Source organism: Salmo salar, chromosome ssa04 (genome assembly GCF_905237065.1).
Source record: "Salmo salar chromosome ssa04, Ssal_v3.1, whole genome shotgun sequence".
Taxonomy (NCBI): domain Eukaryota; kingdom Metazoa; phylum Chordata; class Actinopteri; order Salmoniformes; family Salmonidae; genus Salmo; species Salmo salar.
Window position 1 is genome coordinate 58849486 of NC_059445.1, and position 16110 is coordinate 58865595.

Consider the following 16110-nt stretch of genomic DNA (forward strand, 5'->3'; position numbering starts at 1 on the left):
GAATACCTTTCCAGAATTGTTTTACATGTAGATCATGCCAAAATAAATGTGAAACTGTTTCTGGATGCTCAACACAAAAAGTACAATCAATGTTCATGTATTTTTTCTTCAGGTAATGATTCGCAGGGAAATACTTATGGATCATTCTGAAAGAGACCTCTTTGACCTTGTTAACAAGCAAGTATTTGTGTGGTAATAACCAGACTTTTTCCCCAACAGATTTAGTGACCCATGTATTCCAGTAACTTGTGACATAAGGAATGGATACAATATCCCTTTGAAATAAAGCACGTATAGATCTGTTGTTCTGAGGGACCAAAGAGAAACATATTTTCCCTATTGGAGAGTCAACTGGATCAAGCGAGGGTAGGTCAAGAAGGTAAGGTCTGGCTACACCTCTAAATAACATGAGAGTTCCAGATGGAATAGCATCAAAGCCTATGGCGAACTCTCTAGGTGTTACAGTGATATTGTAACGAGATTAAAAAAAATCCTCATAATTGAGTAACAGTCCTTCTACATTAAAAAGTTGACTCACCAGCAGGATATGATTATTCAACCAGTTCTTAAAAAATAAAGACTTGTTTCTATACAAAATGTCCTTATTGTTCCAAATGAAATACCTATGCGGGGAAAAATTATGTTTATATATTAACGACCACGCTATGAATACTTGTCTATGAAAAGCAGATAATTTTGCAGGAATCTTATCAATGTTATAGTTACAGAGTAACATAACATTGAGGCCACGAAAACGGGAGAAGATATAATAAGGGAGGAAATTCCAAATTGAAGTTGGATTCTATAAAAAATGTTTAGCCCAATTTATCTTAAAAGTATTATTCAAAGTAGGAAATAAAAAAAATTGAGATCACCATATTCATATGAGTTCATAATAACAGATTTCCTAATATAATGTGTACGATTTTTCCAGATGAAGTTGAACTCCACAAGAATCTCCCAAAGAACTTTGAAATGAAGTTTGCATTTACAATCGACCACTCCCCTTAGCTGTCGTCACTTCCGGTTATCGTTGCTTGAGCAGTTCGAGTCTTCCAATAGTCGCTCCACTGCGACATTGAGTTATCACTTGATAGTTTAATATTACATTTTACAATCGGGCTATAGACCCGTATAATGCCTCATATGAATCGTCACTGCAGTACAAATAAAAAGTGGGGAGAGCACGTCAATCTGGTCCACGCTGATGTTTTTTCATTGCGTAAAAGAATAACCATATTTGTTTTGCAGGCCATCTAATAATTTGGCCAGGTAAAAATGTATTTGAACGCGGATTTCACGATCGGTCATAATGGCAGCCTACATTTTGGTCTTTACATTGGAGATTTTTAAGCATTTTGAACGACGAACCGTTTGGGAACCAAATATACCGGCTCTTTTACCTGAACAGAGCCAAATTAGGTCATCATTTTGAATAACTAATTGAATGTGAATATTAATGTTGATCCATATTTGTGTTAAAGGGGCGTGGTTATGATGAAGACAAAACTAAAACTATCCTGCGATGTCAGAATACATCAATAGTTGACGTGCGGGTGGGGTTAGAATCGACGCAGCTCAACCATCGGGGCGGAGAGCGGGAGCGAACGACGGTACGGAGAGACATCAGGGTTAAAATATTCTGCCTTGGGGGTGGGGGGGTGGGGGAGGACATACTACTGCCAACCCGGCGACGAGATTGGGCCTGTGGTGCCTGCAACCCAGGAAAACATGGAGCTCGAGAATATCGTGGCCAACACCGTCCTGTTGAAAGCAAGAGAAGGTAAGAGATGTCGGAGCGCAGGGACGGATGACAAGCTTGACAGCTCCTTCGTAGCTCAGTTGATAGAGCATGACGCTTGCAACGCTAGGGTAGTGGGTTCGATTCCTATCACCACCCGTACATAAACGACAGCAGGTTTTATTGTAAGTCGTGTTTGGATAAAAGCGTCTGATGAATGACATATATATATTCTCTCTCTTCACCGCCAGAACTAGCTCAGAACCTGGGGTTTCCCCCAGGAAGCGCAGGCCATAGAGATAGGAGCTGAATGATTGCTGCACCTCTTTATTATTTGCAAAGCCTCTGAAGCGTTAAGATAACTATATTAACATCCCATATGCTCTCTAAATACATAATATTTACCCGAGCTTAACCTTGGACATTGGTAGGCTACAGAAAAGATGCGACTGTCAATCAAATTGCGTGACATTAGATTTTACGGCTTTCTATACTACAGCATCCTTCTGTCGTTGTTGAAACAGCATATTGAATAGAATTCCGCATTCAATTTGCAATGAAGAGCTAGCTACACACAGACAAAATTAACGCCAGTAGACATTCATTTGTGGACCTTTAGTTGGCAATGAGCGTATGTCAGTGCGCTCCATGTTAGCGGATTGTAGTGGTGTTGGTAGGGTGTCAATATTAGGCCTATGTCAAGTTGTGAAATAACAACATGAAGATGATCACTGAGTAAGCAGCGCTATAGACTCTAGCTGGTGTATCTAGCTGTTGCAGATAATGTAACAAGCCGGATATATTGTTTTCTAATTGCTGTAGACCTATAATGTATCCATCTGAAACACAAATGGCAACACGGTATATATCATTTTATCCCCCAGTCACAGATTATCTGATAGTGGTCCTACTATCAGATACATTGGAAGCAATGACAGTAATGAACTAACTACAGTAAAAGTTGCCTATCATGTGGGACAAAAGTAAGACATTTGATCTATCTATTTGTTATACCTCTTTCATACTAAATCAATTAGTGCTAACACAATGAACAAAGGTCTTGTTTTAAAACTTAGGAATGTTTTTCCTCCAAACTGTTTACAGACTCATTCCATTCACAGGGTGGTTGACCCCAGTCTGATGAACCCCTCTCTGGCCATATCAGTCACATGGCATATTTTGGATATATACAGTAAAAGAGAATAGTTTAGAACAACTTTTATTTTTCCCAGAGGGAACATCGGTATCATCATCAAATAACATCATACTGATCTGTAAATATGTATATTTCCAATCAACCAATCAGATGTTTATTTGTGAAATGCGTTGTAATGGAAAACTAACCAAAACAATTGTACTGTATGTCAGAGGTAGCCTACAGCAAAACACAGTGTTCAAAATGGTATTGTCATCTCTGCTAGGATCAATACTGTACTCTCTATCTAGTCTCAGTGTAGTGCCTCTGTTTGTTTGATAGAGGAGAAGTATTGAATCTGCCATAGACAATTCACAGACTTCTGTTTTCGCGTCGCCTCTCTCTGGTCACATTGTTTGCCATTGAAATCCACATTAAATACCACTGTGAAGTGTTATTATATTTGGATGTAGGACATGTCAACCCTAAGTTCAACTTAAAATCTCTTCAGAGTGCCAGTCTTATTACATTTATCAGGCACAAAAGAGGGTGTGCTTTGCAGGAAAATGTGAAAAAGGAACCAATTAATTGTAAATTATCAAATAATATCTCTGAGAGACTAAACCCTACTCGGTAGCCAGGTGAAGTGGTACGATCAAATCCACAGAATAATAGTCTACTTATTACTGCAAATCAGTATTATTGTATCTGCTTCAACCCAATGCGGTGTTCTAGTAGAAGCACCTCTAATTTGTTTCCACTCTTGTTGGTGGTGGTAATAACACTGTAATTCTGTTATTATCAAATAGTAATAATGCATTAATACTTTCTCTCACAAACAACAGTTCAAGATGGAAAACAGTGGCAGAGTGAAAGAATAAGAGGCTGTCTCTTTCTCTGATTTGCGCTATGATTTCCATATGGTTTGTCTATCTTTGTATTTGCACTAATGCAGGATGTAATCTCATTCTTTCAACACCAGTGAGTATGTCTCCATCGAACAATACTAAGTTAGTGATAACAGACTGTACACTGTCATTTGCAGTGATGTACAGTATATAAACCCTGGATTGCTTATGCTATATATTTGTCATTTGAGAGGCTTTTAAGCCACGTGTCGGTCATATTGGTACTCCCCAGTAGAAGCAGTCCTCCATAGGAATGAATGGAATTCGATGTTTCAAAGACAAAATTATATGTATTTAATTATTTTCTTGTTGTATTAGGGACAGTAACATTAGTAAAATTATACTTTCAGGAATATGTTTTTATATATATTTTTTATTTTTATGTTTAGCTCACATAATATAATTTAATAGTATGCATTAAAGGTGTTTGTAATGGAATACATGTGGCAAAAACAAATCTAGACATTAATAAATGATGTTCTATAGCTTCCAAAGTATTTTTTACAATAGTGTGGAATTGTCAAGATTGAGGCACAGGGGCTTCAACACAAGTTCGTTTTCTAGTACAAGTTCTATGTACAAGTATGACAAATGACCAATGAGAGATATATGATATATATCTCTCATTGGTCATTTGTCATACTTGTACATCTCTTTGCCAGGCATAAACAATGTGCTCAGCGTCTCATTTGCATCTTGTCCACTTCCCATTGTGATAAAACATTGTTAGCCAGACATACTGTCAATATGTTCACTTCCAACCACTATTTGAATAGCAAATGTTACTGGGCATGGCATCCAGTTCATGCACATGCCACTTATAGAGTTGGTTTCACCACCCAACCAAGATGGGCAACTTTACAGCATAGGTAGCAGGCCTAGGCCTATTCTGCTAGCCAATTTGTTTGTTAACTATACTGAACAAAAATATAAATGCAACATGTAAGGTGTTGGCCCCATGTTTCATGAGCTGACATAAAAGATCCCAGAAATGTTCCATACACACAAAAAGCTTATTTCTCTAAGATGTTGTGCACAAATTTGTTTATATCACTGTCAGTGAGAATTTCTCCTTTACCAAGATAATCCATTCATCTGACAGGTGTGGCATATGAAGATGCTGATTAAACCGCATGATCATTACACAGATGGACCTTGTGCTGGGGACAATAAAAGGCCACTTTAAAATGTACAGTTTTGTCACATAACACAATGCCACAGATGTCTCAAGTTTTGAGGGAGTGTGCAATTGGCATGCTTACTGCAGGAATGTCCACCAGAGCTGTTGCCAGAGAATTGAATGTTAATTTTGCTACCATATGCCGCCTCCAATGTTATTTTAGAGAATTTGGCAGTACGTCCAACTGCCCTCACAACCGCAGACCGCGTGTAACCATGCCAGCCCAGGACCTCCACATCGGCTTCTTCACCTGCGGGATCGTCTGAGACCAGCCACCCGGACAGCTGATGAAACTGTGGGTTTACACTGTCATAAATCATCTCAGGGAAGTTCATCTGCATGCTCATAGTCCTCACCAGGGTCTTGACCTGACTGCATTTCGGCGTCATAACTGACTTCAGTGGGCAAATGCTCCCCTTCGATGGCCACTATTATTAAAATGGCGACGGAAGAAATGGCAGCAGTTTTACGGGTGCCCAACCAATTGTGCTATTATGCGGGGTTTTTTCGTGTTATTTGTAACTTATTTTGTACTTAATGTTTCTGCAACCGTATCTTACGGCACAAAAAGAGCTTCTGGATATCAGGACAGCGATCACTCACCTCGGATTAGACAAAGATTTTTTTCTTCAACAAGCAAGAGGCACAGGACATTCTCCAAACACCCGACAGGGCCAACATCCCCGTTATTTGCAAGAGGAAGAAACGCAGGTACAGGGGACACAGAGCGGGAAGCCTCGTTAGGACCCGCAGAAGGCGAGTGGGAAAGCTGCCGTTACCGTCAATATTACTCGCCAACATGCAATCATTGGACAATAAATTAGACGAGGTACAATCACGAATATCCTACCAACGGGACATCAAAAACTGTAATATCCTATGTTTCAAGGAATTGTGGCTGAATGACAACATGAATATTCAGATAGCTGGATATACACTGCACCGGCAAGATAGAACAACAAACTCTGGGGGGGGGGTCTGTGCATATTTGTAAACAACAGCTGGGGCACGAAATCTAAGGAAGTCTCTAGACTTCTTGCTCGCCTGAAGTAGAGAATATTGTGATAGAATGCAGGCCACACTACTTGTCTAGAGAGTTTTCAGCTATACTTTTCGTGGCTGTTTATTTACCAACACAGACAGATGCTGGCACTAAGAACACACTCAGTCAGCTGTATAAGGAATTAAGCAAACCGGATAATAAGCAAACCACTCACCCAGAGGCGGCGCTCCTAGTGGCCGGAGGCTTTAATGCAATGAAACTTAAATCAGTTCTACCAAATTTCTATCAACATGTTAAATTTGCAACCAGAGGGAAAAAAATTCTAGATCACACCTGTACTCCACACACAGAGCTCTCCCTCGCCCTCTATTTGGTAAATCCGACCACAACTCTATCCTCCTGATTCCTGCTTACAAGCAAAAATTAAAGCAGGAAGCACCAGTGACTCGTCTATAAAAAAAGTGGTCAGATGAAGCAGATGCTAAACTACAGGACTGTTTTGCTATCACAGACTGGAACATGTTCCGGGATTCTTCCGATGGCATTGAGAAGTACACCACATCAGTCACTGGCTTCATCAATAAGTGCATCGAGGACGTCGTCCCCACGGTGACTGTACGTACATACCCCAACCAGAAGCCATGGATTACAGGCAACATTCGCACTGAGCTAAAGGGTAGAGCTGCCGCTTTCAAGGTGCGGGACTCTAACCCGTTTGCTTACAAGAAATCCTGCTATGCCCTGCGACGAACCATCAAACAGGCAAAGCGTCAATACAGGGCTAAGATTGAATCATACTACGCCGGCTCCGATGCTCGTCTTATGTGGTAGGGCTTGCAAACTATTACAGACTACGAAGGGAAGCAAAGCCACAAGCTGCCCAGTGACACGAGCCTACCAGATGAGCTAAATCACTTCTATGCTCGCTTCAAGGCAAGCAACACTGAGGCATGCATGAGAGCATCAGCTGTTCCGGACGACTGTGTGATCACACTCTCCTTAGCCGACGTGAGTAAGACCTTTAAACAGGTCAACATACACAAGGCTGCGGGGCCAGACAGATTACCAGGACGTGTGCTCCGGGCATGTGCTGACCAACTGGCAGGTGTCTTTACTGACATTTTCAACATGTCCCTGATTTGAGTCTGTAATATCAACATGTTTCAAGCAGACCACCATAGTCCTTGTGCCCAAGAACACAAAGGCAATCTGCCTAAATGACTACAGACCCGTAGCACTCATGTCCGTAGCCATGAAGTGCTTTGAAAGGCTGGTAATGGCTCACATCAACACCATTATCCCAGAAACCCTAGACCCACTCCAATTTGCATACCGCCCAAACAGATCCACAGATGATGCAATCTCTACTGCACTCCACACTGCCCTTTCCCACCTGGACAAAAGGAACACTTATGTGAGAATGCTATTCATTGACTACAGCTCAGCGTTCAACACCATAGTACCCTCAAAGCTCATCACTAAGCTAAGGATCCTGGGACTCCCTCTGCAACTGGATCCTGGACTTCCTGACGGGCTGCCCCAAGGTGGTGAGGGCAGGTAGCATCACTTCTGCCACACTGATCCTCAACACTGGAGCCCCCCAGGGGTGCGTGCTCAGTCCCCTGCTGTACTCCCTGTTCACCCACAACTGCATGGCCAGGCATGACTCCAACACCATCATTAAGTTTGCAGATGACACAACAGACACAACAACGAGACAGCCTATATGGAGGAGGTCAGAATAACAACCTGTCTCTCAACGTAACCAAGACTAAGGAGAATATTGTGGACTACAGGAAAAGGAGGGCCGAGCACACCCCCATTCTCATCGACGGGGCTGTAGTGGAGCAGGTTGAGAGCTTCAAGTTCCTTGGTGTCCACATCACCAACAAACTAGAATGGTCCAAACACACCAAGACAGTCGTGAAGAGGGCACGACTAAGCCTCTTCCACCTCAGGAAACTAAAAAGATTTGGCATGTGTCCTGAGATCCTCAAAAGGTTCTACAGCTGCATCATCGAGAGCATCCTGACTGGTTGCGTCACTGCCTGGTACGGCAATTGCTCGACCTCCGACCGCAAGGCACTACAGAGTGTACAGTGAGTGTATAGTGAGGGGAAAAAAGTATTTGATCCTCTGCTGATATTGTACGTTTGCCCACTGACAAAGAAATGATCAGTCTATAATGTTAATGGTAGGTTTATTTGAACAGTGAGAGACAGAATAACAACAAAAAATCTAGAAAAACGCATGTCAAAAATGTTATAAATTGATTAGCATTTTAATGAGGGAAATAAGTATTTGACCCCCTCTCAATCAGAAAGATTTCTGGCTCCCAGGTGTCTTTTATACAGGTAATGAGCTGAGATTAGGAGCACACTCTTAAAGGGAGTGCTCCTAATCTCAGCTCGTTACCTGTATAAAAGACACCTGTCCACAGAAGCAATCAATCAGATTCCAAACTCTCCACCATGGCCAAGACCAGAGAGCTCTCCAAGGATGTCAGGGACAAGATTGTTGACCTACTCAAGGCTGGAATGGGCTACAAGTCCATCGCCAAGCAGCTTGGTGAGAAGGTGACAACAGTTGGTGCGATTATTTGCAAATGGAAGAAACACAAAAGAACTGTCAATCTCCCTCGGCCTGGGGCTCCATGCAAGATCTCACCTCGTGGAGTTGCAATGATCATGAGAACGGTGAGGAATCAGCTCAGAACTACACGGGAGGATCTTGTCAATGATCTCAAGGCAGCTGGGACCATAGTCAACAAGAAAACAATTTGTAACACACTACGCTGTGAAGGACTGAAATCCTGCAGTGCCCGCAAGGTCCCCCTGCTCAAGAAAGCACATATACATGCCCGTCTGAAGTTTGCCAATAAACATCTGAATGATTCAGAGGACAACTGGGTGAAAGTGTTGTGGTCAGATGAGACCAAAATGGAGCTCTTTGGCATCAACTCAACTCGCCGTGTTTGGAGAAGGTGGAATGCTTCCTATGACCCCAAGAACACCATCCCCACCGTCAAACATGGAGGTGGAGACATTATGCTTTGGGGGTGTTTTTCTGCTAAGGGGACAGGACAACTTCACCCCATCAAAGGGACGATGGACGGGCCATGTACCGTCAAATCTTGGGTGAGAACCTCCTTCCCTCAGCCAGGGCATTGAAAATGGGTCGTGGATGGGTATTCCAGCATGACAATGACCCAAAACACACGGCCAAGGCAACAAAGGAGTGGCTCAAGAAGAAGCACATTAAGGTCCTGGAGTGGCCTAGCCAGTCTCCAGACCTTAATCCCATAGAAAATAAGTGGAGGGAGCTGAAGGTTCGAGTTGCCAAACGTCAGCCTCGAAACCTTAATGACTTGGAGAAGATCTGCAAAGAGGAGTGGGACAAAATCCCTCCTGAGATGTGTGCAAACCTGGTGGCCAACTACAAGAAATGTCTTACCTCTGTGATTGCCAACAAGAGTTTGCCACCAAGTACTAAGTCATGTTTTGCAGAGGGGTCAAATACTTATTTCCCACATTAAAATGCAAATCATTTTATAACATTTTTGACATGCGTTTTTCTGGATTTTTTTGTTGTTATTCTGTCTCTCACTGTTCATATAAACCTACCATTAAAATTATAGACTGATCATTTCTTTGTCAGTGGGCAAACATACAAAATCAGCAGGGGATCAAATACTTTTTTCCCTCACTGTATGGGCAGGCATAAGCTATAGACAACAAACACAATTGCATTTTATCGGTGGCAATTTGAATGCACAGAAATACCATGATGAGATCCTGAGGCCCAAGGGTACGTGCTCAGCCCCCTCCTCTACTCCCTGTTCACCCAATACTGTGTTGCCACACACGTCTCCAACTCAGTAATCAAGTTTGCAGATGACACAACAATGGTAGGCCTGATTACCAACAACGACGAAACAGCACGCCCCCATCCACACGCAGTGGAGAAGGTGAAAATCTTCAAATTCTTCGGCGTGCACATCACTGACAACCTGAAATGGTCCATCCACACGGAAAGTGTGGTGAAAAAGGCACAACAGTGCCTCTTCAACCTCAGGAGGCTTGGCCTCTAAGGCCCTCACAAACCCTCCAGGACATCTACAGCACACAGTGTCACAGGAAGGCCAAAAAGATAATCAAAGACCTCAGCCACCCAAGCCACAGCCTGTTCATCCTGCTGCCATCTAGAAAGCGGAGACAGTATAGGTGTATCAAAGTTGGAACCGAGACACTGAAAAACAGCGTCTATCTCCAGGCCATCAGACTGTTAAATAGTCACCACTAGCCAGCCTCTGCTCAGTACCCTGCCCTGAACTTTAGTCACTGTTACAAGCCGGCTACCACCCGGTTACTCAACCCTGCACCTTAGTGATTGCTGCCCTATGTACATAATCATTGAACACTGGTCATTTTAATAATGTTTACATACTGTTTTATACACTTCGTATGTATATTGTATATTGTATTCTAGTCAAGGCTCATCCTATAACTACTGCAGTACACAACTTTTATATTAATATATTGTCCATAATGTCTATGCACATCATCATATACATATATATTTATATTCTGGACTCTGACATTGCTCGTTCTAATATTTCTATATTTCTTAGTTCCTTTCTTTAAATTCTTTGGATTTGCGTGTATTGTTAGATGTTACTGCATTGTTGGAGCTAGGAACAGAAGCATTTCTCTAAACCCACGATCACATCTGCATAATATGTGTACACGACCAATACAATTTTATTTGAATTAAAGAGGTAGACTAAAATACAGTAACTTTGCTTTTTCTATGTCTACAAATTAATAACCTCTCTGTCTTCTTGACACACACTCCAGGACAGCCATTATATTAATGACCCTGACCCTCTGCTTTATCTTGACGAATCTACAACAGCACTTTTTGTTTGTTTTTAGGGGCTGTATGTATTTTTATGGGCCGCTCAAGGCTACTTAGTGTTTTCCCATGTGTTATATTTTTCCTTTGTTTGATTAATCAACCACTGTTCTTTTGCAGGAGGTGGTGGAAACAGAAAAGGAAAAAGCAAGAAATGGAAACAGATGCTTCAGTTTCCCCACATCAGCCTGTGTGAGGAGCTCCGGCAAACTACAGGTACGCTTCCTCTCCTCTCCTCTACTTGCTAGCCCATTGATAGATATACTGAACAAAAATATAAACGCAACATGCAACGATTTTACTGAGTTACAGTTCATATAAGGAAATCAGTCAATTGAAATAAATTCATTAGGCCCTAATCTATGGATTTCACATGACTGGGAATACAGATATGCATCTTAAAAAAGGAAGGGGCATGGATCAGAAAACCGGTCAGTATCTTGTGTGACCACCATTTGCCTCATGCAGCCAACACATCTCCTTCGCATAGAGTTGATCAGGCTGTTGATTGTGACATGTGGAATGTTGTCCCACTCTTCAATGGTTGTGCGAAGTTGCTGGATATTGGCGGGAACTGGAACCAGCTGTCATACACACCAATCGAGAGCATCCCAAACTTGCTCAGTGGGTGACATGTCTGGTGAGTGTGCAGGCCATGGACGAACTGGGACATTTTCAGCTTCTAGAAATTGTGTACAAATCCTTGCGACATGGGGCTGTGCATTATCATTCTAAAACAAGAGGTGATAGCGGCGAATGAAAGGCACCACAATGGGCCTCAGGATCTCGTCACGGTATCTCTGTGCATACAAATTGCCATCGATAAAATGCAATTTTGTTCCTTGTCTGTAGTTTATGCCTGCCCATACCATAACCCTGCCGCCACCATGGGACTCACTGTTCACAGCGTTGACATCAGAAAACCACTCGCCCAAACAACGCCATACATGTGGTCTGCGGTTGTGAGGCCTCTTGGACATACTGCCAAGTTCTCTAAAAAGATGTTGGAGGCGGCTTATGGTAAAGAAATGCAACAGCTCTGGTGGACATTCCTGCAGTCAGCATGCAACTGAAGTGACTGCAACACTTAACAAAGACCTGAAGTTAGTTTCTGAATGGGTGGAAAGGAATAAGTTAGTCCTAAATGTTTCAAAAACTAAACGCATTGGTATTTGGGACAAATAATTCACTAAACCTCAACTAAATCTTGTAATGAATGTGGAAATTGAGCAAGTTGAGGTGACTAAACTGTTTGGAGTAACCCTGGATTGTAAACGGTCATGGTCAAAACATATTGATTTAACAGTAGTTAAGATGGGGAGAAGTATGTCCATAGGAAATCACTGCTCTGCCTTCTTAACAACACTATCAACAAGGCAGGTCCTACAGGCCCTTTTGTATTATTTTGCATTATAGATGTGGACTTCCTGACGGGCCGCCCCCAGGTGGTAAGGGTAGGGAACAATACATCCGCCACACTGATCCTTAACACAGGGGCCCCTCAGGTGTGCATGCTCAGTCCCCTCCTGTACTCCCTGTTCACTCATGACTGCATGGCCAGGCACGACTCCAACACCATCAAGTTTGCCGATGACACAACAGTGGTAAGCCTGATCACCGAAAACGATGAGACAGCCTATAGGGAGGAGGTCAGAGACCTGGTCATGTGGTGCCAGTACAACAACCTCTCCCTCAACGTGATCAAGACAAAGGAGATGATTGTGGACTACAGGAAAAGGAGGACCGAGCACGCCCCCATTGTCAGCGACAGGGCTGTAGTGGAACAGGTTGAGAGCTTCAAGTTCGTTAGTGTCCACATCACCAACAAACTATCATGTTCCGAACACACTAAGACAGTCGTGAAGAGGGCACGACAAAGCCTATTCCCCCTCAGGAGACTGAATTGATTTGGCATGTGTCCTCAGATCCTCAAAAGGTTCTACAGCTGCACCATCGAGACCATCCTGACTGGTTGCATCACTGCCTGGTATGGCAACTGCTCGGCCTCCATCCAGGACCTCTATATATCAGGCGGTGTCAGAGGAAGGCCCTAAAAATTGTCAAAGACTCCAGCCACCCTAGTCATAGACTGTTCTCTCTGCTACCACACGGCAAGCGGTACCGGAGCGCCAAGTCGATGTCCTTAACAGCTTCTACTGAACAGCTAATCAAAGGGCTACCCAGACCCCTGTTTTACGCTGCTGCTACTCTGTTTATAATCTATGCATAGTCACTTTAACTCTACCTACATGTACATATTAATTGAGGTAATATGTACCTCGACTAACCGGTGCCCCTGCACATTGACTCTGTACTGGTACCCCCTGTATATAGCCTCGCTTGTTATTTTACTGCTGCTGCTTACTTATTTGTTACTTTTATTTTCTAGTTTTTACTTATCTATTTTTATTTATTTTCTTAACTTCTTAAAGCATTGTTGGTTAAGGGCTTGTAAGTAAGCATTTCACTGTTAGGTATACAGCTGTTGTATTCTGTGCATGTGACAAATAAGATTTGATTTTAAATGATGTACTGTTTTATCTTTTGTTTTATGTGTGATGTTTTATGCTTTGGCAGCAGCTAATGGGGACCCCTAATAAATACAAATACAAAATTGCACGCTCCCTCAACTTGAGACATCTGTTGCATTGTGTTGTGTGACAACACTGAACATTTTAGAGTGGCCTTTTTATTATTTTATTGTCCCAAGCGCAAGGTGCACCTGTGTAATGACCATGCTGTTTAATCAGCTTCTTGCCACACCTGTCAGGTGGATGGATTATATTGGCAATGGAGAAATGCTCGCTAACAGGGATGTTAACAAATTGGTGCACAACTTTTTTTCGTGTTTGGAAAATTTCTGGGATCTTTAATTTCAGCTCATGAAACATGGGATCAACACTTTACATGTTGTGTTTATATTTTTGTTCAGTGTAAATTCATAGTAAAAGTCCCAAACACAAGAGGGAAAAGCTGCACTCCACACTCAAATACAGTGCCTTCAGAAAGTATTCACACCCATTGACTTTTTCACATTTTGTTGTGTTATAGCCTGAATTTAAAATGGATTGTTACTGCAAGCCTAGATAAATTCAGGAGTAAAAGCAACTCACATAATAAGGTGCATGGACTCTGTGTGCAATAATAGTGTTTAGCATGATTTTTGAATGACTACTTCATCTCTGTACCCCACACATACAGATAATTGTAAGGTCCCTCAGTCGAGCAGTGAATTTAAAACACAGATTCAACCACAAAGACCACAGAGGTTTACCAATGCCTCGCAAAGAAGGGCCCCTATTGGTATATAGGTTAAGAAAATAAGGAAAAAAAGCAGACAGTGAATATCCCTTTGAGCATGGTGAAATTATTGATTACACTTTGGATACATCCAGTCACTACAAAGATACAGGCGTCCTTCCTAACTCAGTTGCCGGAGAGGAACCAATGGTGACTTAAAGACAGTTACAGAGTTTAATGGCTGTGATAGGAGAATATTAAGGATGGATCAACAACATTGTAGTTACTCCACAATACTAACCTAGTTGACAGAGTGAAAAGAAGGAAGCCTGTACATTGAAAAAAAAATATTCCAAAACATGCATCTTGTTTGCAACAAGGCACTAAAGTAATACTGCAAAAAAATGTGGCAAAGCAATTACATTTTTGTCCTGAATAAAAGGTTTTGTCTTTGGGAAAAATCCAATACAACACATTACTGAGTACCATTACTGAGTCTCCATATTTTTAAGAACAGTGGTGGCTGGATCATGTTATGGGTATGCTTCTAATCATTAAGGACTGGGGAGTTTTCAGGTTACAAAATTAACAAAAATGGAGCTTAGCACAGGCAAAATCCTAGACGAAAACCTGGTTCAGTCTGCTTTCCACCAGACACTGTGAGATGAATTCACCTTTCAGCAGTACAATAACCTAAAACACGGCCTAAAACAAGGCCAACTGTACACTGGAGTTGCTTACCAAGAAGACAGTTAATGTTCCCAAGTGGCCGAGTTACAGTTTTGACTTAAATCTGCTTGAAAATCTATGGCAAAACTTGAAAATGATTGGCTAGCAATGATCACTATTGGTAGATGGGTAAAAAAGAAAGAATTGAATATCCCTTTGAGCATGGTGAAGTTCTTAATTACACTTTGGATGGCATATCAATACACCCAGTCACTACAAAGATACAGGCGTCCTTCCTAACTCAGTTGATAGAGAGGAAGCAAACCATGAGGCCAATAGTGACTTTAAAACAGTTACATGCTCTCAAAGATCGGCTATGAAAAAGCCAACTGACACTTACTCTTGTGTTACTGACTTGTTGCACCCTCGACAACTACTATGATTATTATTATTTGACAATGCTTGTCATTGATGAACATTTGAACATCTAGGCCATGTGCTGTTATAATCTCCACCCGGCACAGCCAGAAGAGGACTGGCCACCCCTCATAGCCTGGTTACTCTCTAGGTTTCTTCCTAGGTTTTGGCCTTTCTAGGGAGTTTTTCCTAGCCACTGTGCTTCTACACCTGCATTGCTTGCTGTTTGGGGTTTTAGGCTGGGTTTCTGTACAGCACTTTGAGATATCAGCTGATGTACGAAGGGCTATATAAATACATTTGATTTGATTTGAAATAGTTTAATGGCTGTGATAGGAGAAAACTGAGGATGGATCAACATCATTGTAGTTACTCCACAATATTAACCTAATTGACAGAGTGAAAAGTCTGTACAGGATACAAATATTCCAAGGGGTCAAGGGGTATGAATACTTTCTGAAGGCACTGTAAGAGGTGGAAAAGTCCCACAAAACAATAACTAGAGGCTGAGATTGAAGTTTGTCAACTGTAGATCTGGGAAGGGGGATGCTTAGTCAGGTACACAACTGACTGCATTCAACCCAAAATGTTTCCTCTCTGAATCAGAGAGGTGAGGGGGCTGCCTTAATCAACATCATCAGTGCCCAGGGAACAGTAGTTGTTGGGAGTTAACTGCCTTGCCCAGGTGCAGGATGGCAGATTTTTCCAGCTTGACCCTTAACCGCTAGGCTACCTGCCGCCCAGACACTGGGTCTGACAGAAGTCAAGTTGGGGTTGGTGATGACGGACTGTGTTATGTTATGAAGTAGTCTGATGGCACTTGGCCATACAGTGCTTTCAATGGTGGAGGAAATCCCCACCTCATCCCCTCAAGACAAGAAGCATACTGTATGTATAATTTAG

At 42.2% G+C, this 16110-nt stretch overlaps 1 protein-coding gene across 1 annotated transcript in view; it reads left to right on the plus strand.

The window, feature by feature from the left end:
• The first annotated feature begins 1061 nt into the window (after positions 1 to 1061).
• Positions 1062 to 16110, plus strand: part of LOC106603485 (G protein-coupled receptor kinase 6-like) — a 43090-nt gene continuing 28041 nt past the window's right edge. The window contains exons 1-2 of the mRNA XM_014197245.2: positions 1062 to 1783; positions 11002 to 11097. Of these exons, the coding sequence (XP_014052720.1) occupies positions 1732 to 1783; positions 11002 to 11097 (148 nt within the window). The 5' untranslated portion in view covers positions 1062 to 1731. The remainder of the gene's footprint in view (positions 1784 to 11001; positions 11098 to 16110) is intronic.